Here is a 23,984-nt window from a genome sequence, read left to right as displayed (position 1 = left end):
CCACACTGTACCCTGGGCCAGACGTGAATATCCAACTGGCTTAGCCTCCCCTCTTCAATGTCTCTTTGTCATCCTGTGGAGTTTCCAATGCTGGTATTTCCTTATTTTTTAAAGAGTATATTAAAATATTTTATTATCTTTATTTGTATGGGCGTTTTGCTTGCACATATGTAAGTGCACGTGTACATACAATGCCTACAGAGGCCAGAAGAGGGCATCTTGCAGGGCCAGGTCCTCTGCAAGAACAGCCAGTGCTCTTAACTGCTGAGCCATTGCTCCAGCCCCTATTTTGATTATTTTTAACTGTATTTATGTGTGTGCCTATGCACACGAACGCAGGTTCCCACAGAGGCCAAAGGTGTGGGATCCCCTGCAGTTACAGTTACGGGGAATTTATGCACCACCTGACACGGGTGCTGGGCATCAAACTCGGGTCCTCTGGAACAGCAGTACACATTCTTCTCCAGCCCCTGATATAGCTTTAGAACAGAGTCCTATAGCTGACATTTCTATCCAAAGCCTAAATTTTTATGGCTAGACTGCCTTCCTGAAACAGGTGGGTCAACAGGAGATGTGTCCAGCGTGGCAGCCACTCTTCCGCTGAAGGACGGAGCCTCCCACCTGGATTCTGTGGCATGGCCTCGGAAGCACTATGCAATAGGCAGTTCTAAGGGGATTCAATGTGACTCTGCCTGGTCTGCCTGATGCTGCTGTTTAAAATACTTGGAAGACTACCAAACACACTCCAGGGCCCCAGTATCCACCCCAAGCAACACGCTCCTTCACGGTGGCCAAAGCCCAGGCCCAGGGCCTGTGTCCGGATGGCACAGTGGAGACTTGTTTCTTAACAAGCAATGCCATGGCATGGGAAACTCCCAGAGATCCTTTAGGGAAAGCAGCACTTGGTCAGGGTCAGGGAGGACAGTCGTCCAGGTTAGAGTGTGCTCACAGCTCTCAGTGAGCCTGGCAGTGGGCTGGACACCCACCGTGACCAGGAGGGAGTGATGCTGTTGAGGCTGAGCACGAGGAAGAGCCCGGCTTCGCCCGTCCTCCACTGTGTGCTCCCGTTTACCTTCCCCTTCCTGAAGAGCTTTCTGGTCGCCAACAGCCTCAGGCACCAGCTTCCCGTAGGAGTGCTTCTCGCTGGCAGCGAACCTGGCTGTGTCGAAGTAGACAGACCCATTGGAAGCATAGCTGGAGGGGGAGAGAGGCAGCTAAGACACAGGCTCCACGGCAGGGGGAGGGCAGAGGGCCGCGCCCACGCTCTGGGCTCTCCCGCAGTGGGTCAGAAGCCGTGCTAGTGTGGACCGAGGGAGGCTGTGCTTGTGTGGGCCGAGCAAAGCCAGGGAAAGGGAAACCTCCTGGGGCAGGCATGGCCGGAGTCCCACACAGCCCCTCTGCTTGGTGCCTTGTGGCCACACAGTCCAGTCCTGGCCTGGCCTGGTGACGACACAGCCGTGAGACACAGCCTCTCCTCTCTGTGACCGCCTCCACCTTGTCACCCAGTCATGGCTCTCTGAGAGCCATGAGCACATGCTAACCTGGAGGGCTGCCCTCCCTGACCCTGACCCAGGCTTGCCTGTGCCTCTCGGTCAGGCCAGTCCCCTGCTGCCCCGAAGTCACCTGTGTCACGTGGGCTGTGGCGGCACATGGCTGGCGCTGCAGCAGGCACTGAGCAAGGAGTCCTCACTCCCCTCCCCTCTGTGAAGGGAGTGGCAGGATGTGACCTGAGCTAGGCTCGGGAGTACAGCAGGCATGTGTGGAGCACTGCCCACAGACACCTGGGTCCGAGCCATGCCACCCTTGTGGCTCCCCTAAGAGGCTAACTTCAGCCATATGGAAAACATTTCCGGCACATGAGAGTCAAGCCTGAGCCGGGCAGTGTCTATACCGACACAGCCAGGCCACAGGACACAGTCCGAGAGGGTCTGAGTGGTGCAACTGTGCCCAGCAGCCCGCAGTGTCCATGCTCACCACTGTGCCCATCTGCCCAGGACCTCTGACTTCACTGCTATTTCCAAGCAGACATTGGGCCAGGTCCACCCACCAACACCTGGGTAAGGCCACTAGGCTGTCGAGAAGGGCCAGTCAGCCAGCGTGGTGCTCCCTAGCCTGGCTGGCCCAGCCCTCCAAGAGGACACCTGCTGGGTCAAGCTGGCTTGTGGTCACTTTGCCCTTCCCTCTTCCTGCCTGAATTAGCAAGGTCACATCTGCCCAGTTAAAGGCCTGCTACAGAGGCATGTGCTATGCTATAAACCACCCAAGGGCTTTATCTTACAAGCTACCCAAGCTCCAGCAAGGAGGCAAGGCACAGGATGGGGAATCAGGAAGGGCTAGGCTGTAGCCCTCAGCACCATCTCTGCTCCCTGGACCTGGAGTTGGGGAGTTGCATGTTTGAGGTGGGGGGTCTCGTGCTCACCCATAACCGTTGTCCACAATCTTCTGGACGAAGTTGACGATTTCTGGTACATACTCGCTAACCCGGGTCAAGACGTCAGGAGGGAGAACCTGCAGGACAGAGAGAGTCTCGGTATTCTCCCTCTCTAAGAGCTCTGAAAACTTCAGCCTCTGCCATCTAACACACTCCATGTTAGATGAAGGAGCTGAAAGCGTAGGCCCGAAGGCAGGTCACAGGTGAAAGCCCAGCCTGGACTCCTGAAAGCATAGGCCCGAAGGCAGGTCACAGGTGAAAGGCCAGCCTGGACTCCTAACACACTCCATGTTAGATGAAGGAGCTGAAAGCGTAGGCCCGAAGGCAGGTCACAGGTGAAAGCCCAGCCTGGACTCCTGAAAGCATAGGCCCGAAGGCAGGTCACAGGTGACAGGCCAGCCTGGACTCCTGAAAGCATAGGCCCGAAGGCAGGTCACAGGTGACAGGCCAGCCTGGACTCCTGAAAGCATAGGCCCGAAGGCAGGTCACAGGTGACAGGCCAGCCTGGACTCCTGAAAGCATAGGCCCGAAGGCATCTAACACACGAAAGGCCAGCCTGGACTCCTGAAAGCATAGGCCCGAAGGCAGGTCACAGGTGACAGGCCAGCCTGGACTCCTGAAAGCATAGGCCCGAAGGCAGGTCACAGGTGACAGGCCAGCCTGGACTCCTGAAAGCATAGGCCCGAAGGCAGGTTACAGGTGAAAGGCCAGCCTGGACTCCTGAGACCCTGTCTCAGAATAAAAAGGGCCCGAGACATGGCTCAGCAGGTAGAGGCACTTTCTACTAAGCCCAATGACCTGAGTTCAATCCCCATGATCCATATGTTGGAAGAAGAGAACTGATTCCCACAGATTGTCCTTGGATTGCTACATGTGCAACCTGGCAGCCCCCACCCCCACATACACACTCACCAACACAATAAACATTAAAAAACACACACCTTTAATCCCAGCCCTCAGGAGGCAGAGGCGGGTGGATCTCTGAGATTGAGGCCAGCCTGGTCTACATGGTGAGTTCCAGATGGGCTGGGACTAGGGAGACCCCGTCAAAAAAACAACATAAAATAGCTGGGCATGGTGGCGCACACTTTTAGTCCCAGCACTGGGAAGGCAGAGGCGGGCAGATCTTTGTTAGTTCAAGGCCAGCCTGGTCTACATAGCAAGTTTCAGGCCAGCTGGGACTATAGGGAGACCCAGGAAAGAAAGAAGGAAAAGAGAGGAAAAAAATCCCAAAATTAAGGTGGGGGAATATTCAGAGGTAAATCCCTTGCTTAGTCAGCAAGTAAAGGTGTGGTGTGGCACCTTCTTGACCACAGCTACACCATGCTGAAGTTTAGGCCAACTCTAGTCTCTGAAATTATCAGACAGTTGGCCCAGGGTATGGGAACACATGTCAGCTGGACCCTGATTGTCTTGGGAACAGGTCAGTGTGTCCCAGAGTGCACCTGCTAACTGTAGATTTATGACTTCTGTAGGTTATGCTAGGCTTGCTTCTGCACAATAGTGATTGTTGCTTAATAGAATAGAAATTGTTAAGGGGGGCTCTCCACCTATAAGCTTGGGAAATTAAACTTTTCACTCTTGGTTATGGTTTCTCTGTATAAAAGCTTACCCTAGAGATGGCTCAGGGCTACACTTGGGTTCCAACACCCTTGTGTAGTCACTGTCCAGCCAAGACTTTCATTCGGCAAAACTTTGTCTGAGTGGTCTTATCTGGTGAAGCCCCTCACAACACCATAAACTTATCCTCTGACCTCGCTTCACACATGCCACGGTGTATATGTATATGTGCATGCAACACACACACATATACACACAAACACACACCCCAAAAGAGCTCTGCATGATCCGAGGGATGGCTGGCTCACTGTGCCCAGGCCATAAAGGCTCATCGCACCTGACTACGTGGCTATTCCCCACGGGTGACAGAGTCCCAGGCAGTCCCTGCCCCACTAGCTGTCCTGCCCCAGGCCAGTGCCTCGGTCCTCTTGTTTACAAAGTGTGAGTGCTAGGGCCTGTGTGAGAGAGACACAGCGAAGACCTGGCCCTTCCCTCTTGTGGCCTGCAGGAGGAGGTGGCTGAGGACATGGGGTTGGCCAGGCAGCCTCACTGCCCTGCCCGTCCTCCCCATGAGGACTGTGACGCAGGCGTGGCTTAGGAGTCCTCTGCCCCAGGCTGCTTTTCTGTTGTGTTCTACTCATTTTTGAGGCAGGTCTCACTATACGGTCCAGATGGGCCATGTGATCCTCCCGCCTCTGCCTCTTGGGTGCTGGGGCTGCAGTCATTATAGCTGGCTTCTGCTCTGAGTTTCCGATGTATTTTCAGGGCAGTCTTCCGTGCCAGGCAAGAAACGATACGATAAAGAGGCTAGCTAAACACAAAAGCCCTCCATGCCTCCGCTCCAGTTCAGTGTGTACTTAGCCACTTAGCTGAGCTTGCAGAATGAAGATGCCAAGGGCTTTTTGGCTTTTCAGAAACCGTGGTGAGCAGGCCCCTGGGCTGAGAAGCGAGGACAAGGTCACCCACACTCACATTCAGGGCTTCCATGTCTTTGTGGAACTCTTCTTCCCAGAACTCGGGCAGTTTGGAGAAGATGGAGTTATCCGTCACCTCACCGCCACCTGTGGAATCCAGCCAGTCAGAGAGCAAGTCCTTCGCCTCTTCCAGCAGTACCTGAAGAGGAAGGACACACACCCGTGGCCTGGGATTCATGCAGGCACTCACAGCAAGGTGGTGCCAGCCGGTCAGTGGCCTGAAGTCAAGGCCAAGCCTTGACAACAAGACCCACAAGGAGCTGCTGTCCCCATTGCTGCTGTGAAGCATGACTGTCCTTGCCCTCGCAGGACTAGGCTGCTGTCTTGAGCGTGTGACCTTCAGTAGTATCAGGCTATAGGGTCACACAGGCGGTCTGTGAGCCACTGCGGGAGCAGGAGGCAAAGGGGGTGTGCAGGAAGATGACTCGGCAGAGCACGGACCCCGGTGGATGCTGCTCGCTCTTCCCCACTCTCGAACAGCACAGACTTGCCTCACGGTATGGCCGGGCTTGCAGCTCCTGTCTCCGCACCACGGGGACAGAGTGCAGTGCACACAGATAAGGCAAAAGAGGCAGTCGTGTGTGGTGGCGCATACTTGTAATCCCAGCACTCAGGAGACCAAGGCAGGAGGACTGCTATGAGCTTGAGGCCAGTGTGAGCTACACTGCAAGATTCTTTCTCAAAAACAAATGGGGGGAAAAAGGAAGGAAGGCAGCCCTGGGAGGCAGAGGCTATGTGCAAACTCCCTGGAAAGCAAGCCCAGGGTCTGCTCCAAGTGCAAGACAGAAGTCCCTAGTGGTCCCTGTGTGGGGCACCCTGGTTCTCAGGATCACCAGACCAGGACGAAGGTGCTAGTTAACGCCACCAAGAGCCCAAGGACGAGCAACTGTGAGGGGAGCCGGCAAAGACGGCACAGACGGGCACACCTGAGTCTTCAGGCACATACCAAGGGTCTCGTTCAGACACACAGTCTCACAGGGATGAGCAACAGAACCATGAGACAGTGTCGAAATGGCCCAGGCAGATGTGAGAATACGACCTTGAGATGAAAGTCACTAATTGCTGGAGAAAACCAAAACTCCAGAGGGTAGGCCAGGTGGCTGGAGTCAAGGCGGGGGGAAGAGGGGGAGAGAGAGGAGGGAGGGGGGGGAGAGAGAGGGAGAGAGAAAGAGGAGAGAGAGAGGGGAGGGAGAGAGGAGAGAGAGGGGGGAGAGATAGAAGAGAGAGGGAAGAGAGGGGAGAGAGGAGAGAGAAGAGAGAGAGAGAGGAGAGGAGAGGAGAGAGAGAAGAGGAGAGAGAGGAGAGAGAGAAGAGGAGAGAGAGGAGAGAGAGAAGAGAGAGGAGAGAAAGAGAGGGGAGAGAGAGAAAGACAGAGGAGAGAGAAAGAGGGGAGGGGGGGAGAGAGAGGAGAGAGAGAGGAGAGAGAGAAAGAGGGGAGAGAGGAGAGAGACATAAGGACACTAATCCCAATCACCCAGGGCTCCACGTTTGTGACCTCTTTTAACCTGAATTGCCTCCTTAAAATAAGCGCCCATCTACAGCATGGTGACATGACAGGCTTCAACATCTAAACTGTGGCAAAGTAATTCCAGTAAGACGTGTCTTTGATAAAGATCCTACTTCCTGGGCACTGAGGGACAGAAGAGGGGTTTCATGATGCTACAGTGCCTTCACAGAAAGAGAGACTGAAGGACGGTGGCAGGAATGAGGATGGAGGGGTGGAGACGTGCAGTCCAGTGCCAGGCACTGTTTACAGTGACAGTCTTGAGGACCACCACTCCATTTCCTTTCTGCCATGACTGGGTCCTGCAACTGCTCATGTGTTGATTATCTGCCTTTTCTGGAGTGCCTTCTCAGAAGCAACACACACACACACACACACACACACACACACACGAGAGAGAGAGAGAGAGAGAGAGAGAGAGAGAGAGAGAGAGAGAGAGAGAAGCAGAGATGCAGCAGAGACCACAAGGACAGGAGTAAAGTCAGGCTATTATGTGGAGGGGCAGGTGAGAAGCTGGGTCTCACACCTAACAGGAGTCCACCCAGGGACACACCCACGGACCTCACAGAGCTGAGGTGACAGTTCACAGGTTGCAAGCACAGGCAAATCTGACAGAAGCAAGATGTCCTTCCCAGTGTCTCATGAAACAGCAGGGGCTGTGAGAGGATGTTTAGAAGAAAGACAGGAAACCTGGGGCAATTTATAGGACAGCATACTGTCCCCAGTCACCGCCAACCACAGGGGACTAGCGGCTAAAAGCTCAGAGAAATGTGCCCTTGAGTAGAGTGTCTTACAAGCCACCTCTAAATAAACATGGTGAAATGCACATGCTTCTTGGCAACCCACAGCTGAGCTTCCCGCCAATAGTTTCAACAGGGGACTCTAATCCCCAGGAAAACAGGTGTCATCAAAGCCCGGCCCACTGAAATGTCAAGGCACCAAAGCCAGTGTGTGGCCTGAAGCCTGCACTGTGAGCGTTCCCGTGAGCTCTGGAAAGGCAGGCCACCCAGACTGGCCAGTACCCGGCAGGCCTCTATGGGACATCAGAAACCAGCCTTTAGGATTTATTTTTATTCATGTGCGTGTCTGTGTGTCTGTCATGTATGTGCAGGTGTCTACAGGGGCCAGAAGAGGACGTTAGATCTCCTGGAGCTGGATTATAGGTGGCTGTGAGCCGCCTGCCGTGGGTGTTGGGAACTGAACTCAGGTCCTTGGGAAGAGCAGTTAGTCTTCTCGAAGTGCTCTTAACCACTGGGCCATCACTCAAGCCCAGAAACCTGCACCTAACAGTTCCAGGGGACAGGGTCAGTGAATGCTCAGGAAGTGTTGGTCCAGAGGATGGTGTCAGGACAGTGACTACACCAAAGCTCAAAGAAACCAAGACACCGGGCCTTCTGCCTGCAGGCCAGATTGGGCTATGGTGAGTTTGAGGTTGCTGGGCAGAGATCATTTGGCAGACAGAAAGTGAGAGGCTGGACTGTAACAGCTGCTCTGGAAACACAGGCCATTGGGTGAGGGAAGACAGAGGCAGGCTCAGGGGTTTGGCTTCCCTGAGAACGAGGCCAGGGCCAAGGAGAGGTAGGAACGAGCAGGCCCCTAGGCCTACGCTGGGTGTAAAGCACAGGGGCAGTGGGCCTGGAAATCTCCAGGGCCCAGGCCCACTAAGGTGCCTTCAACATGGCAGGAGATGATGAAATACCTCACAGCAAAAGTCAGCTTAAGCTTGAAAGCCTTAATCAGACAGCCTTCAGGTGTACACACAGGGAAGTGACAAGCACTGGTCACTGGTTCGGACCAGCAGCATACTCAGGGTGCCGCTCCATCTGAACAGCAGGTATGAGACAGAACCAATGGGGAAGCAACAGCCCTAAGTGCTGGAGGAGATGAGGTCACAGGAGATGATGTTCCCCGGACAGAAGTGGCCAGGAAAGCACAGCTCACCAGAGAAGACACAAGCTGAAGGAGCCAACGGGTCAGAACCACGGTGGACCAAGGAGACTCGGTGGACTCCCCTGACAGTCACAGCTCCCAGTGCCCTACCTCCAGGAATCCCACTATGTTCACAGTAAATATTGAGAAAAATATGCCCTGTGCTGCCAGGAGGAGGAAGGCAGGAGAAGCCTCTGAGAGGAAAGCACGTCTGCCTGCCTGGGCTAACAGGCAGACCAAGTGTTGCCAGACTCTACCGCCCAGTCAGTGTGCGGGGTTGGTAGCTGGGGCCTCACGAGGGTGTACGTCATGGGCCCCTTCGATGAACAAGTTAATGTGCACTGTATAGGCTACAGGAGGTCTTGCCCACACATGCCCTCTCTCACCCTTCTGTCCTCTGACACTGGATGATGTGGATCCCTTGACCCTGGATTTCTTAATTTCTGGAACTATACGAAACAGACTTCTATACTTTAAAGCTGGTCCAGGCTCAAGTGTCCTGGTAACACAAAATGGCCCTAAGACACTGCTTTCAGGAGAGCTATTTAGCCAGCACAGAACTCCACAGCATTACCAGAGTAGAGGTCACCTAGAGGAATATCCAACCCTAGCCAGCTCTAGCCTGCCTGTTCTGGATAAGCAGGGAAACTCGAGACCACTTATGAGTGTCTTAGTACAGACAGGGATGTCAGAGTGAGGCAAGGAACAGGGCTGGGTTTGTCCTCAGCAGCCGTGGAAGTAGAGGTAGGGTCTAGCAGGAGGCAGTTAGGTCACCAGGGTATGGCCTTAAAGGGACGTGGAGACCCCAGCCTGTAGGTCAAAAATTACTCATTCCTCCGGAAAGAGTGAGCCTGCTGAGAGTAATCCAGCTAGGGGCGAGACGAGGAGTACCTTGGGAAGAGGGATGGAGAGTGAGAAGACGCAGACAGAGAGTTAGCGGGGAGGGGGGGCCCTGGAGGAGAGGCAACCTGTGCAGACCCCACACAAACCGTGGGCGCAGCGTGCGAAAGCTGATGGACACTATGGGCAGGGCCAGAATGGTGCATGGGTCATAGGAAGCCGTTTTATGGAAGTCACGCTCCCCGCAAATGTCATATAAACTATGCAAAACCTAAGATAGAAATGTGTTATGCCGGTTTTGTCTATCCACGTCAGGACCATAAAACTCTAGTGACTGAAGGCCAGTGTCCCAGAGGACAAGAAGGGAAAAATTTCATGCAACACGACCCCTTCCGGTCTCCCTTTGCTTCCTAATAGCCACAAAATGCACAGTGTCCCCCACCCATTCTCCTGCCACACTGTGCTGCCTCACCATAGCCCCAAAGCAAGGGGGCCAACAACCAAGGGCCAAAATGTGTGAAAATGTGAGCCAAATCAGTCCAACACACTCTTCTAAGTTGAGTCCCACAGAATCTGTCATAGTAATGCAAAACTAACATGTAAAACAACCACCTTTATAAAAACCAATCAATACTGGGTATGGTGGTGATTGCCTTTATTCTCAGCACTCGGGAGGCAGAGACAGGCAGATGCCGGTGAGATTGAGGCCAGTCCAATCTACATAGCAGAGTTCCAGGTTGGCTGGGGTTATGGGAGACCCTGTCTTTAAAAAAAGAAAAAGGAAAATCAATCAATGTGGGCTGGTGAAATAGCTCAGCAGGGAAGGGCACTTGCTGCCAAGCTTGATGACCTGAGTTTAACCCTTAAGACCTACGTGATGGGAGACAAGAACCAGCTCCTGCAAGCTGTCACTCTAACCTCTGTGTGCGCCACGGTCTGTGCTTCTCCTAACCAGAGTAAGTAAAATATAATTTTAAAAACTTACCAGTGAACAACTGGGAACCAGTTACAAAACAGACACCAACAGATGCTTGACAACATACATCACTAAGTGAACTGCAAACTAAAAACCAACACAGGGCTGGAGAGAGCTTGTGGTTAAGGACGCCTCCTGCTCCATGGTACAGACTTGCGTTTGGACCCCAGCACCTACATAGGCAGCTCACAACTGCTGTGACTCCAGATCCAAGGGATCTGGCTCCCTCTTCTGACCTCCGCATACACATATGCCCATACACTCACACATAAATAAAACACCAAAACACCCTTGACACCTCTTAAAAATGGCCAAGTTCTCTGAGGTCTGGGTGAACGTGTGCGACAGAAACACGCGCTGCCAGTGGAGTGCAAAACGGTGTGGACGCTCTGGAAGACAGATGGCAGCTTAAAATAACCGCATGATCTAGCGGCTACACTCCATGGTGTTTACCCCAAAGAGCTGAAAACTTCGGTCCACACAAAACCCACACACTGACATCTGCAGCAGCTCTGCTCTGAACTGCAGACTTGGAAGCAACCCAGACACCCTTCAGGACAGCAAACGGCACAGCCCGACAGTGGAGTGGGGCATGGTAGACTGCTACAGAGAGATGCGTGAAGACACACGGAGGAAATCAGATATGGGTTACTGATGAGAGGTGGTATGGTGCAGATGTCTGTAGATCCCACTCTCTGCTCTGGTTCCTGATGGGGTGAAGGTGCATTTTTTGTCCCAGGGAGGGGATAGTTTCAGGATGGGGTCTGTTGTCAAGAGAAAGACCTTGTGACTGGCTGTGCATGTGTGCATGGACTCCCCACACTGTGGCTCTCCCAGAGGTGGACTGTCCTATGCTGGGTGACAGCACTTTATATTTTCCTGTTTCAAACAGAAGCCAGTCTGGAAAGGTGTGTCCTTTGCATCCAACTCGGTCATACTATGGAGGTATCAGAAAGATCTGTGGCAGCCAGGAGCTCAGGAGAGGAGGGATGAGCAGGTGGAGCACAGACAGCTTCAGATTCTGAGGATAGGTCCAGGCCATTACACACAGGTCCAAACCCATAGGACACACAGCACTGACAACAGTGAACAGAGTCCACATAGGAGACCTAGTGGACCCGTTCTGGCCCTGTGTCCCCTTGGGAAGGAGGGCATCCCTCAGCCAGGGAGGGCTAAATCCCTACTCGGCCACTCATAAAGCCATAAAGCAGCCCACTCATAAAGCAGGACTTCCAAGGGAACTGTAAAACTTCACATCCTTTAAAAGAAAAGTGTGGGCAAATGTCTTTGCATTGGGGGTTAGGCAAATTTCTGAAGACAAAATATTGGTAACTACCAAAGGAGAAAAGGGCGGGAACAGTGGTGTGGGCCTGTGATCCCAGCTCTCAGGAGGCTGAGGGATGGAGATCGTTAAGTTTCAGGCTAGCCTGGACTACAGAGAGTTCAAGGATAACTTGGGAAACAAGAAGGGGGAGAAAAGTGTGCAGAGATGAGAACACTTATAAACAATTCAGAAAAGGCCAGCAAGCCAGGGGAAGGGGCAGGACAGGTCCCCAATCACCACAGACCACAGCAAGCCAGGGGAAGGGGCAGGACAGGTCCCCAATCACCACAGACCAAAGCAAGCCAGGGGAAGGGGCAGGACAGGTCCCCAATCACCACAGACCAAAGCAAGCCAGGGGAAGGGGCAGGACAGGTCCCCAATCACCACAGACCACGGCCATCCAGGGGAAGGGGCAGGACAGGTCCCCAATCACCACAGACCACGGCAAGCCAGGGGAAGGGGCAGGACAGGTCCCCAATCACCACAGGCCACAGCAAGCCAGGGGAAGGGGCAGGACAGGTCCCCAATCACAACAGACCACAAGGTAATGACAGTCTCCAGTCATTAGAGGTATTCAAGCCACAAGTGTAACCTCCTGACACTTGACTGATATAGGGAACCAAGTGGATGCTGGCAGCTTGCCTGGTGAGAGTGTACCAGTAACAGCACATAGATGTAGAGTCACTGTCACGTCGGGAGGAGCTGGGCTGCCACCCTGAGGAGGCCTGCGGGGGCCCAGGGCCTGCATTCAGGAGCTAAGAGGTCTCCTCGGCTAGGTGCCCAGCCTCATGGCAGGAGCTCTGGTGGGCTCAGCCCAAACACTGGACCATGGGGATGGAGCCACAGCTTTGCTTCTGGGAATCTAAGCTGGTGACTGTGCTGGGCTGAGACTGCGGGATCATGGAGCCCTGGGTGCCGAGGTCTTATGGACCTCCCCCAGAGACATGGTTCCTGCATGGCTGGTCTTCCCAGGAGCAGCATGCGCTCTGTCCTGGCTGTAGGTCTGTATGGAGCTGTGTGTGGAATCCAGCAGGATCCTCTGGCCTCTGCCATGCTGGGTGTCCTACCTGTGTCACTGTGACAAACCTCAGACAACTCCATGCCAAGTCGCCTGAGTCCTTCAGAGGGTCCAAGGATGTGTGGGTGGTGTGGGGGCTTTCCAAGAGTCCCCCAAATGTACGCTCTACCACCCAGCAATCCCATCCCCTAGCACAAGGCAGAGAGGGCACCATAGCTCACGGCTCACCACAGATGCTCAACATCACGGCATGGGGAACACAAACAAAGACCCCAAGGGAGACTGCCTCGCACACAGTGGGATGGCTCCCGCCAAAGACGGCTGGCAAGGACAGAGAAACTAACCTCAGCGCACCCAGCACGACGGCAGTCAGGTGCTGTGCCTCGGGATGGCGTGCCTCAGAATGCTAAAAGTGGAACTAAGGTGGGACCCCGCCTGTCTGGTGTATGCAGAAAACTAAAGGTGCTGGACAGACGCTTGCCCACTCAGTCTCAGCAGTGGTCACAGCAGCTGAAAGCAAGAGGCAGATATGCACGGGCTCGCGATAGGTAACCGAAGAGGCCACCGACTACAGAAGACAGTCAGTCTGAAGAATGCCATGTTGTGGCAAGGGGTAAGCCAGCCATGGGGGCACACACCACAGGACTCCATCTTGTCACGGTGCCAGAAGAGTCAGATCCACAGACAGAAGGTAGAATGAGGTGCCAGGGTTCCGGGAAGGGGCTGGGGAGCCAGTGTTTCATGAGGTTTCAGTTTGAGAAGACAGAAAGCTCTTGGTGTGGATGGCGGGATGGCTGCATATCAGCGTGGATGAGTTTGGTCTGAGTCGTGCGCTTACCTGGCTAAGATGGCGGCTTTAAGTTACAAATATCACAATTTCGTGTGTACGCATATGCGTGCACGTAGGCATTTGTGTGTGTTTGAGTCTGGTCATGTAACCCAGCTGACCCTGAACTTTCTGCAATCTTCCTGCCTCCGCCTACCAAGTGCTGGAATCAGAGACACGAGACACCTTGCCTCAGTCCCACATTTAAAGGATGTTAGTGGAACAACTGGGGGAGACTTTGTGGGAAGACATCGGTCACAAGGACACCTGGCTGCAGGCCCAGAGCACAGGGGTGCAGCTTGCCCAAGTCAAGTCAGCTCAGACACACGATGTAGGCACATGGCCCTACAGGCCATCAGGATGGATTGTCATGGATGTCAGGATCTGTCGTGTGGGGACATGGAAGAGCTACAACCGAGCAGCAGAGAAAGTGAGAGAATGGTAACTGAGGTGGGGGCCCGAGGTCAGGGCAAGGTGGGGCGCAGCTGTGTACAGGCAGCTTGGAGCTGGGCCTCTCCACGGCGTCCCTCTGGGTTCTGTTTCACAACCGACTGCCTTGAATTTATGGGTGGCCAGCAGGGGGAGAGAGCAGACGGGAAGAGCCCTTGTGAATGGAGCACCCTGCCTGGAGGACAGGCAGGAGGAGGGCCCTGCGGGAGTCTTTCAGCAGTGGAGAGCTACCTACCAGGGAGCCTCGGCTCCACATCACCTGCTGCTCACCTTACCTCAACTGCTGGCTACACGGGCTCCAATGTCTGCTATCAAGGAATGCAAGGGGGTGGTGGGCGGGCGATGACAGCGGGGGATGGGGGGCCGCAGGACAACAGGGGCAACCCCTCCCACACACCCAGTGCACAATCATGGAATGGACTGGTTGCTCCCCTGCATCCCAGTAGTTCTGGTAGGGGAAACAGAATGGACTCACAGGGAACACCGGGTCCCACTCCAGTGCTATGAGCTCCGTGCCAGGGAAATGGGATTACAGAGCTGGGGGTTCCCTCAGGGCTGGCACGGACTCAGCAGCCCAAGAATGGGGCTATCACTTATGGCAGAGCCACTAAGACACAGGCCTGAGACGTGTGGCTTTAAACGAAGATCAGGACAGCGCAGTGTGCAAATGGGCCAGCCAGGGCAGGAAGAGCTCACCTGTGCGTGGTTGTCCATGGACTCTCCAGAGACACCAGACTGCACGGCTTTCTCGAGAGCCTCTGTAGCGAGCTTTACCGCCTGCTGGATCCGCTCAAGCATCTGTCTCTTGTCAGGATCCGTCGTCTCACTTAACTTCACTGAAAATGGCTGAGCAGAACACATCAGACCCGTCGGACACAGTGTGGAAACACTGCTCCTAAAGCTGACGAGGCAGCAGAGCTGAGGTCCCCGCTGCCCCGGGAGACTCGAGAAGCTGGGCAGGGGGCTAAACTCACTGGGTAACAGTTCTCCCCCCAGGCAAAATGGGTGTAAGGCGGTTCTGGTAAACAAAGCGTGCATCCCTCAAGCCCCGAGAAAGCTAGGGGTCACCTCCACGTCAAAGTGCCCACAGTGCAGCAAACCCCAGCCCGGTCAACATTAACGTCTTCCCAGGGGCGGGGCCAGAAGCAGGTGGTGATTATCATAGGAGTCATTAAGCATGGCTTGTGACTGCAGTTAATAACTTGACTTGTTCTTGTCACACTGTGTAACAAGGATAATTGCACTTAGAACGATGCTTGTTCAGAGTGGAATATGCAACTGTAGAGAACTCCCATCTTCAATGAAAGTTTACAGTCCTGTGAACGGGATGTGGACTTGGAGAGCAACACAGCATCTGCATCTTGGTCAACCACGGACGTCAGACCACTTGTAACTCTGATACTGAGGACTTGGTAGAAACTGTGCCCCCACAAGAGCAGATGTGGTTAGAGCGATGGAGATGGCCCAGAGGCTCACCTAGTGGAGGAGCGCCATCTACCCCAAAGGGCATCCCACAGAACTCTGCTCTCATGAGCCTGGCAGGGGCCACATCTGCTATGGTTTTAACTCCCCTCAGGCAGCTGGCTGGACTACTGCTTGGGAAAATCTACCAGGACAGACACCAGCCTAGCACAGGGACCTACACGGGACCCAAGAGGCACAAGGGGGAGGTGGGGACAAGCAGCAGACATGGGTATGTGTCTAGGGCCCACCTTCAGGGCAGCATGAACGTCCTTCAGGAGCTGGGCTGCGGGGGGCTTCTGCTCCCGATACTGCTCAAACAAGTAGTTCTGTCGCGCCCGCCGGATTATCTGTAGAGGTGAGTGACAGGTCGTGATCAGAGTCCACCCCTCCCTGGGCAGCACATCGCTCTTAGGCGGGCACCTCTGGGTGTGGATACAGGGTGTGGGGACAACCACAAGTCCCAAACAGTGTGGCCCTGGGGCCACCACCACTCTCCATCTCTATCTGAAAAGTGGGGCCCAGGGACAGGTCACTGGGGACCAGCTTCCTTGGCTAGCCAGACAGAGTGGGCCTTCCTCCAGAAGAACTAGGGGTTATGGACGCTTAACCTATAGCCCTGAACATGCAGGTTTTCAGCAGCATCTACACGGCTGTGCAAATGACTGCACTTGCATAAATTATGGCGTCAGTTCATGGAAAGGACTCAGCATTTATTAGGTCAGACTTCAACTCACTTATTCATCCGTCTGTCTATTTACTTACCATCCATCCATCCATCCATCCATCCATCCATCCATCCATCCATCCATCCATCCATGCCAAGCTATCCTACAACTCTCTATGCAGTCCAGACTGGCTTCAAACTCACACTCTTGTCTCAGCCTCTCAAGAGATGCGCCACACTCTACTTTCTTATCTGACAGTCCTGCTCCCTCTCACATCACTGGAGGTCTGAATCCCAGTGTGGGGTGGAGTTTCCTTTACCTTATCATCAATGTCCGTGATGTTCATGCAGTAAAAGACGTCGTACTGGAAGTAATCCCTCAGCACCCTTCTCAAGATGTCAAAGGAGATGTAGGACCTACAGCAGCAGGAAGCACACATCTACAACTGGCACCCGCTGCCCGTGAGCTTGGCATGTGAAGGCTGAGCACCCAACCAAAACCCGAAATACTCTCAAGTCCAAAGCTTTCTAAGCATCCACAGAACACCACAGTGAAATTCCGTTTCATGAATGAAGCTGTCAAGAATTAAAATTATCAGGGTTGGAGAGATGGCTCAGTCATTTAAGAGCAGACTGCTCTTGCAGAGGACCCAGGTTCAATTCCCAGCACCCACATGGTGCTGACAGCCTTCTATAACTCTAGTTCCAGGGAAATCCAACACCCTCTTGTGACCTCCATGGGCATTTCATAACATGGGTGCACTTACACACATGCAGGCCATACACTCATACACATAAAATAAAAATAATAAATATTTTTTATTAAAATTACCTTTAGGCTTATATGTATAAGGTATGCATAAATAAACGAACACCGTGCTTTTGGATGTGGGTTCTCTCTTATGCAAACACAAGTATTTAAAAAATCTGAAAAGTTCTTAAGTCCTCAACAGTTTTGTGCCAGGCACCTGGGCTAAGGGAAACTCAGCCCATCAAAGGAAAGGGCTCCATGACCACTACCCCACCAGCCACCGACTCGCTCAAAGTCATGCTCGTGAGCATGGGGAGGGTCAGGGCCCACTGGGCCTCAGGTCATGGACATTTCACATGGCCATCCATGTGGCAACTCTTTGAGCTGGAGGGTGATGTGGGGACAGGGTTTGAGTGGACCTCAGAATGGCAGCCACAGGCTCTGGGCATATCCCTTACTTCCCGTTTGGCCTGTCTTTGACCCTCTTACGGTACATATGGACTCCTACCTGGCATGTCCCATGTGAGATGCATCATAGACGGTTGGCCCACAGCAGTACCACGTCACCTTTTTCCCGTCTTGAGGTATAAATACATCCTTGTTAAAAATGGAGGAATGACATCACAAGAAACTCAAGAATGTGCACAGGGCGCCGAGGGGCAGCGAACACCACGCCCATGGTTCTGCATGGGCAGGCCACCGAGGCCAGTTACTATGAGACAGGCTCTCGCTATGTCACCCAAGCTAGCTTTAAACTCACAATCCTCCTCTGCCCCCAGTGCTGGGATGACAGGCCTGTGCCACCTCAACCAGCAGGACCACCCTGTTTCGTTGATAAAGTTGTGGTGCTCTGGCAAACTGTCTGGTAGGAACCTGGAGAGGGTGCCCTCAGCCCCTCCTACTGTGATCAGGGTGGTGGTAAAGGGAATTGGTGTTTTCTGCCTGTTGTGGAAGAGCTAACTTAACAGAACTGCAGCTGACAGTAACCACCCTGAGTGCTACCTGCCACAAACAGCCACCTCGGGCATGTGGCATTTTTGCTTTCTTCTCGGGATGAGGAACCTGAGGCTGAGGGCAGCTGTGAGGGTCTGTCCCTCTGGGAGGAGCCTGGCTTAGAGGCCAGAGCACTTCATCACTCTCAGACCTCCCTGGGGATGTCCTCAGTGAGTTCTGTCAGGAAAGGGGACCTGTCCCACGTGCATCTCCCTGCATGCTAAGTGCTGATATTAAAAAAAAAACAAAAAACAAAAAACAAAAACAACAACAAGAAAACCCTGCCAACCCACGGCTGTGGCCCCTTTTGAAGCTCCTGGCACCATGGCCATGTTCTAAGCAGAGTAAACCATGCCAGACCTATCAGGTCAGAAGCCCATGCTGTCTTCCTGGCACATGCTGGGCTCCAGGAACACCTGGCAGCCTGCCATTTTGTCTAATCTGCTCGGCCTGTGACGAGGCCTGCAGCAGCCATGAATTCTGAAAGCCAGAGCTTGGCTCGGCTGTGAATGACCTCGAGCACTCATGGGCTATGCCAGGAGGCCACAGGCAGGCCATGTTTGAAGCCAGCGGGCATGCTTCCCCAAAGCACTGTGTGCAAGGTGTCTGTCCCAGTTTCAGAGCAGGGCTCTGTCCAAGCTGCAGACACCACGGTGCAGGAACAGCAGACAGACCCTGAACCTGGACCAAGAGAATGTGGGAGCCCATGCAGTAAACACCACAGTTTGCTCTGCACAGGCACAGGGCACCACACCCTGCTTACCTTGTTCCGGGTGAGGCTATTGTATAGGCGCAGTTTGCACGGCTCAGTCCCTGCCGGAGGGGTCCACTGAGGCTGCACTCGCCGGCCTTTACCTGTTAGCAAAAGGATAGACACATCACACAGCAGCACCCAGAAATGTGCACAGGTCACCACTTTATCTTGACACCTAGTTTTGACAATGGAACTGTGTTTTTTTTTGAGACAGGTTCTTACTTTATAGCCCAGGCTTTCCTCAAACTCAGCAACATCCTGCCTCAGCATCCCCCACCCCCCCGTGCTGGGGTTAATGGTGTGAGGCTTGTGGTTTTCAATGAAAGAATGTGGAACAACACAAGTTTTCACTGTGTCCATCTCACACAGCGCTGTGTCTTGACAAATTGAACTTCTGACGCTACTGAGGGACACCCACTCGGCATACACCATCTTACTGCTTCACAGACATGTACCCTCCTAGCCATGCAGTGCTGTCCACAGGCTGCGACTATGATGTGGGCAGTGCCATTGCCCTGTGGCTGCCTCCAGCTCTCAGAATCCCTTGCCTGGACAAGGTGAGTTGAGAGACCTTTGTGAGCATAGGCCACCTCCAAGCCTCCAGGTGCAATGGAGGCCAGGGGTCAGGACACGAACCCTGGCCATGGAGGGTCAGGGTAAGAATAGCCTCTAGCCCCTCATCTGTCCTTAAGCAATGAGTGGCCAGCTGCCAGTGTTGGCCCCACAGCTAGCAGACTCTGACCTTGGATACAACCCTGTGAAGCCATCCCTGCGCCCCTCCCCCACCCCAGGCTGGTCCTCATTGGCTTGGCAGGCCCCACAGTCCAGTCCCTTTCTTCTGGGCAGTCCCCTGCTCGCCGCCACATGGCACAGTGCCTTCTTGGCATGTGTCTGGGGCTGTGGGCCCTTTCCCAAAGACAGACCTGCTTCCTGCCCTGAGAAAGGCCGGCCTTAACCTGCATACACAGGAACTCTGGGAGCATGACCATCCCAGAGGCCTAGAGCCCTCACAAGGATGGAGTGTCACACCCCACAATCTCAGTCCAGCACAGCCAACCAGAGCCCCCCGGAAACCACGTGATCACTCAGCCGGCTCCTGTGCAGTGAGCGGCACACCTGTCTTCCCCGTAACCCTGCCCAGGCCACGCCCCATGCTACGCTGCCTATGCAGACCTGTGTGCATACATCTCGTGGACCACCCATGGTAGAGCTAACTCACCTCCATATGATGTTGGCCCCTACCAGGTTCTTCCTCTACTGAGCTGCGGGTGGAAAGTTTTGAGCTAACCTGGTCCTATCCCTGCTCCTAGGCTGTCTGGCAGCTCACCAAGGATACTTGTTTCCTGCCCCCGCTGGCCCCCTCTGACTGCTATGCCCGGCAACTGCTGAGATCCCACTTGAGTCTGTCTACCTGCTGATTCCCGCCTCAAAGACAAGGAGAGAGCTGTCTGGGCAGCAGCCATTCCCAGGGTCCCCCCTTGTCCTGGTCACACTGAACAGGATAGGACGGAGGACACTGGTAATAACAGGCTCAGGGTAAAGGGAAGGGCCACCTGCTGTGTGTGAGGAGCCCAGGTAGACCACAGCAGGCTGCCTGGCCAGAGCCGGGCACCATCACAGGTGGCCAGACTGGAATGGAGGAAAACCCCAAATCTTTCATCAGACACCGACTGCTCTTTGAAGTCAGTAGTCCTGCAGTTCACTCTGAATGCACCCAACCCCTTGCAGGAGAATCTCATTCTGTGACTTGATGGATCTGTCACTGTCCTTCCTCAGGAAGACCCTCACAGATGCCGCTAAACTCCTAAACAGACACTGCTGCCATCGGAGGGGAGAAGGCCAGGGGCTGCCACGCAGAGGGCCGCCACTGCCCCATGGTGGCTGACGGGTTTCGAGGATATCTGGCAGAGACCAGTTCAAATGTGGAAAAGGTCAAGGCTGGGGAGGTTACACAACTCAACTTTCACAACCATTTCCTCCCTAGGCCGAGAGAGTTCAGGCAGGTGAGGTTCTTCCACCCTAGCTGACACCCCACAATTCGCAGCAGTGTCTCCACTGTCCCCCAGGTGTCCTGTCAGCCTGTTTGGGTTTCTTCTGCGACAGCATCACTCCACATACATGAAGAAGCAGCCGCCCTGGCCAGAACCCCCTGCCCAACAGGACAGCTTTGCAGCCCTGAGAGCCGCGCTCTGAAATGGGACACAGGAGGGTCAAAGATGGAAGAGCTGTGGGAAAGCAACGGCCAGCCCCCAGAGCTGGGGACGCAGGCAGCCTGAGCACCAGCGGCAGTCGCCTAGGTGGAGGAAGGACAACACGAACTTGCACCTTTCCTCAGTGAAGGTATGTCTGGTGCCTCCCCGAGAGCTGGGCGAGGCCCTGGGATGTGGACCCCTGTGCTGGACCCGTGGAGAAGACTGTTAAGCAGAGGATCCCAGCTTTCTGTGTCTGGGAGGAGCCTTTGCTGCAGTGGCCTCAGCCTTGACGAGGGAGAGGCTGGTGAAGCCACTCCAAGGGCCAGAGGTGGGCATTTCCGATGCATGAAGCAGGCGTGGTAGGAATGGTAGGCAGGTGCTGGGAGCAGGGATTGAAAGGGGGAAGCGTTCCCACTTGGAGACTGTACTTCAGAGATCCCCAAGACGGTGGGGGTGGGGCGGGGAGCTCTAATTCTCACAAAAATACAGAGGTAAATACAGTCAGTCAATCCAGGGCATGGTGAGGACTCTGGAGTCTGGGCCTGCCCAAAGCCAGCAGAGAGTACAGGCAGCCCAGCTCCAGCCTGCCTTCCCCTACAGCCTGGCTCACGTGTGTGCTGCTCACAGGGCCATCTGACCTCACGGGCACTGTGGCGCTAGAGGATGCAGGACAATCCTCCTAGTGCCACTCAGTCCATCCCTCCGCTGACTGGTGTCTCTAGGAGATGCCTCTGTGGGGAGTGGCTGACTGTGGGAGTGACCTCCTTCCTCACGAGGTCATAAGCAGTGCTCTGCAATTGTACACTCACACACACGGCACAGACGATGGTGTGTCTGCTTGGCTCTTCCCAGGACCTTGAAGGAGGACTGTTCAGATGGCTGCTGAGGCCAGGGTCTGGGCCCCTGATCTCATTCCTGTTGCCATGACTTGGAACTGAGGCACAGTGTGGGGACAATCTGACCCCTGCACCCTTTGGAGAAGGCACCTGACATTACAGATAACACCTGGGTTGCCATGCTGTACACAAAGGGGACCACCTAAGTATCCAGGCTTCCAGGATAGACTGGATGAAGGTCTTTACTGGGGATTAGCCAGAAAAACCAAGACACAGCCCAACCCCAGGAGACTCATAGTTCCCTCTGAAAGCTCCAAGTTCTGCACCCCAAGTCTGCAAAGCCCTGAGGAGACTGTGATGGGGGAGTGTGTCACAGCCATGGGGTGGGGAGGGCTGTGGCTCAAGGGCCTCGGGCAATTTTGGGAGGGAGCACCCTCGTACTGCCAGAGTAAAGCAACAAACCAGAATAACGAACTAAACGGAGTCAAAGCCAGGCAGAGCACTGGCTGAACCCCAAGACCAGCCTGTAGCGGCATGCCGAGGTGGCCCATGGTCACATGGCTCTGAGCCCTTTGCTGCACCAATGACAGAAACCTTTGCTCTCTAAGAACCAACTCCCAGGACGTGATCTGACCCTAGCCCTCACCCAGTGAGCATGGCTTCTGCCCCACCAGGACACCTGGCTGAAACATGGCAGTGAGTCCCCAGCAGGATGTCCACTGTCCTGTAGCACAAGTGCCCACAGCACAATGGAGAAAGCCCTTGGCCTTGGAGCCGAGGGTCACTGTGGCTACTCACTTGCTTGGGGCCCGCAGGGCTCGCCTCTGCCAGGGGGGCCACCCAGGAGCGCTTCTATGTGCCTGAACCATCGAGCCACGTGGAAGAGCCTCGAGTCAGCCGGAGGGGCCAAGAGCTGCCTGAAAACATCCACGTCTGCCTGGGACAGGGAGTACCCCTGGACATAGCTACGCGTGCTGAGGTGCTGGTCCAGGGCCTGGGCCCTGGCTGCCTCGTCACTAATGCTCAGAATGGACCTGTAGTCAGCAGCTGCAAAGACAGAGGGCACAGGATGTCAGGCCAGAGGGCAAAAGACAGTGCAGGCAGGCAGGCAGGCAGAGGGCACAAGCCATCGGGCAGGTGGATGGAGGAGATGCGATGGCAGGCAGGCAGAGGGCCTGGGATGCCAGAGAGCAAGAGGGCATAGGATGCCAGGCATGCATGCACAAAGCTGTCCAGAGGTGAGAGCCAGAGAGATGCTTAGTTAGGGCATGTTCTCAGAATGCACACATCCAGAGTAGGACCACGGGGTGGGCGTGCAGACGAGTGGCAGGAGGGCAGTGTGACGTACAGCAGGTCAGGGTTCCTCCCGAGGTGATGGAAATGTTTCAGAACTACACAGAACATACACATGGGTGGTCTGCACAACGACACGAGTACACGAAATCCAGTGACCCGTGTGCTCTAGAATGGGTAATTTAGGTGTAGCTCAGTGAGAAAGCATCCAGCCAGCAAGTGTGAGGCCCTGGGTTTGGTCCCCAGCACTGCAGAAATACATAAATAATGACATAGCTAATTTTATGCTATGTGGATTTCTCTTCAATGTATAAGAATTAAAAAACAAAACAAAACAAAAAAAGCCAGAAAACCCCAAACTCACTCTGGGCAGCTCCACAGCTTTCTCCAGGTGCTGAGATGGGATGGATTGGGTGAGAAGAGACGGGGTGGTCACATGGGAACCTCAGAGCTCTCAGCACAAGGCCATGCACAAGCCCACAGACCCCGAGTGAGCGTGGTTTCCAGCAGCCTGACTGCCCCAGCACACGGGAGAACGCTCGGGGCTGCCAGAAAGAGCTGTTCTAAGGACACCTGACCAGGGCTGGCCCCTCATCAGGGACCCTGCTACAAAAGGCCCCCAGCTATGGCGACCACTGACCACAGGCCTAACTGTGTCTAGGATCCCAGGGCAAGGTCCTACACAGGCTGTCAGGAGAACAGAATCCCAGGCTCCTACTGCGCTGGCAGACCCTGCAGCTGACGGCCTCATGGCCAGCCCTGCGTCTTTTCCCACCTGAGCCTCTAGATGGGAACAGGACGGAGCCCTCAGCTCTTTCCCTGTGGTGGCAGTCAGTGACAAAGACGCTCTGCTGCTTTGACAAGTGTCTGGCCGTGTGTGTCTCTGCAAGGGGAGGTTAGGGTGGGACGCTGCTCCAGACTCAGCCACCCTAAGCAGAGGCGAAGCAAGCGGGGAGCACCAGGCTCTGTTGATAAAGCCTGGCTCCAGCCTGTGAATGTGAGCTGTACCCATGCCTGGCTGCCCCAGGGATTTCATCTGCTGAGGGAGCTACAAGGCAGTTCAGTGGGCTTTCATGTGCTCAGTTACCTCTTGCAGTACCACATGCACCCGCCAAACCCCAGGTCACCTGGGTCACTCACTGCCAGGAGATGATGACCCACAAGCAGCCCTGCATGCTCTCTGAGCCCACCCCTCCCTCCCTCCC

The 23,984-nt window shown here is 54.5% G+C and overlaps 1 protein-coding gene across 8 annotated transcripts in view; it reads right to left on the bottom strand.

Annotated features, from left to right (window-relative positions):
- The window catches only part of Cars (cysteinyl-tRNA synthetase), a 50,529-nt gene that overhangs the window by 18,494 nt on the left and 8,051 nt on the right, over positions 1-23,984 (bottom strand). For 4 of the 8 annotated variants that reach the window (XM_008839180.2, XM_029566500.1, XM_029566501.1 and 1 more), the window contains 9 exons: positions 22,285-22,533; positions 18,468-18,559; positions 17,220-17,308; positions 16,281-16,377; positions 15,545-15,643; positions 14,529-14,678; positions 4,964-5,104; positions 2,420-2,508; positions 1,073-1,194 (listed from right to left, as the gene is read on the bottom strand). In XM_008839180.2, the coding sequence (XP_008837402.1) occupies positions 1,073-1,194; positions 2,420-2,508; positions 4,964-5,104; positions 14,529-14,678; positions 15,545-15,643; positions 16,281-16,377; positions 17,220-17,308; positions 18,468-18,559; positions 22,285-22,533 (1,128 nt within the window). The remainder of the gene's footprint in view (positions 1-1,072; positions 1,195-2,419; positions 2,509-4,963; positions 5,105-14,528; positions 14,679-15,544; positions 15,644-16,280; positions 16,378-17,219; positions 17,309-18,467; positions 18,560-22,284; positions 22,534-23,984) is intronic. The other 4 variants (XM_008839181.2, XM_029566503.1, XM_029566504.1 and 1 more) reach the window with 1 other exon arrangement.

The sequence above is a fragment of the Nannospalax galili genome, unplaced genomic scaffold, assembly GCF_000622305.1.
Source record: "Nannospalax galili isolate Female #2095 unplaced genomic scaffold, S.galili_v1.0 scaffold1639, whole genome shotgun sequence".
NCBI lineage: Eukaryota > Metazoa > Chordata > Mammalia > Rodentia > Spalacidae > Nannospalax > Nannospalax galili.
This window is presented reverse-complemented; position numbering and strand designations above follow the sequence as displayed.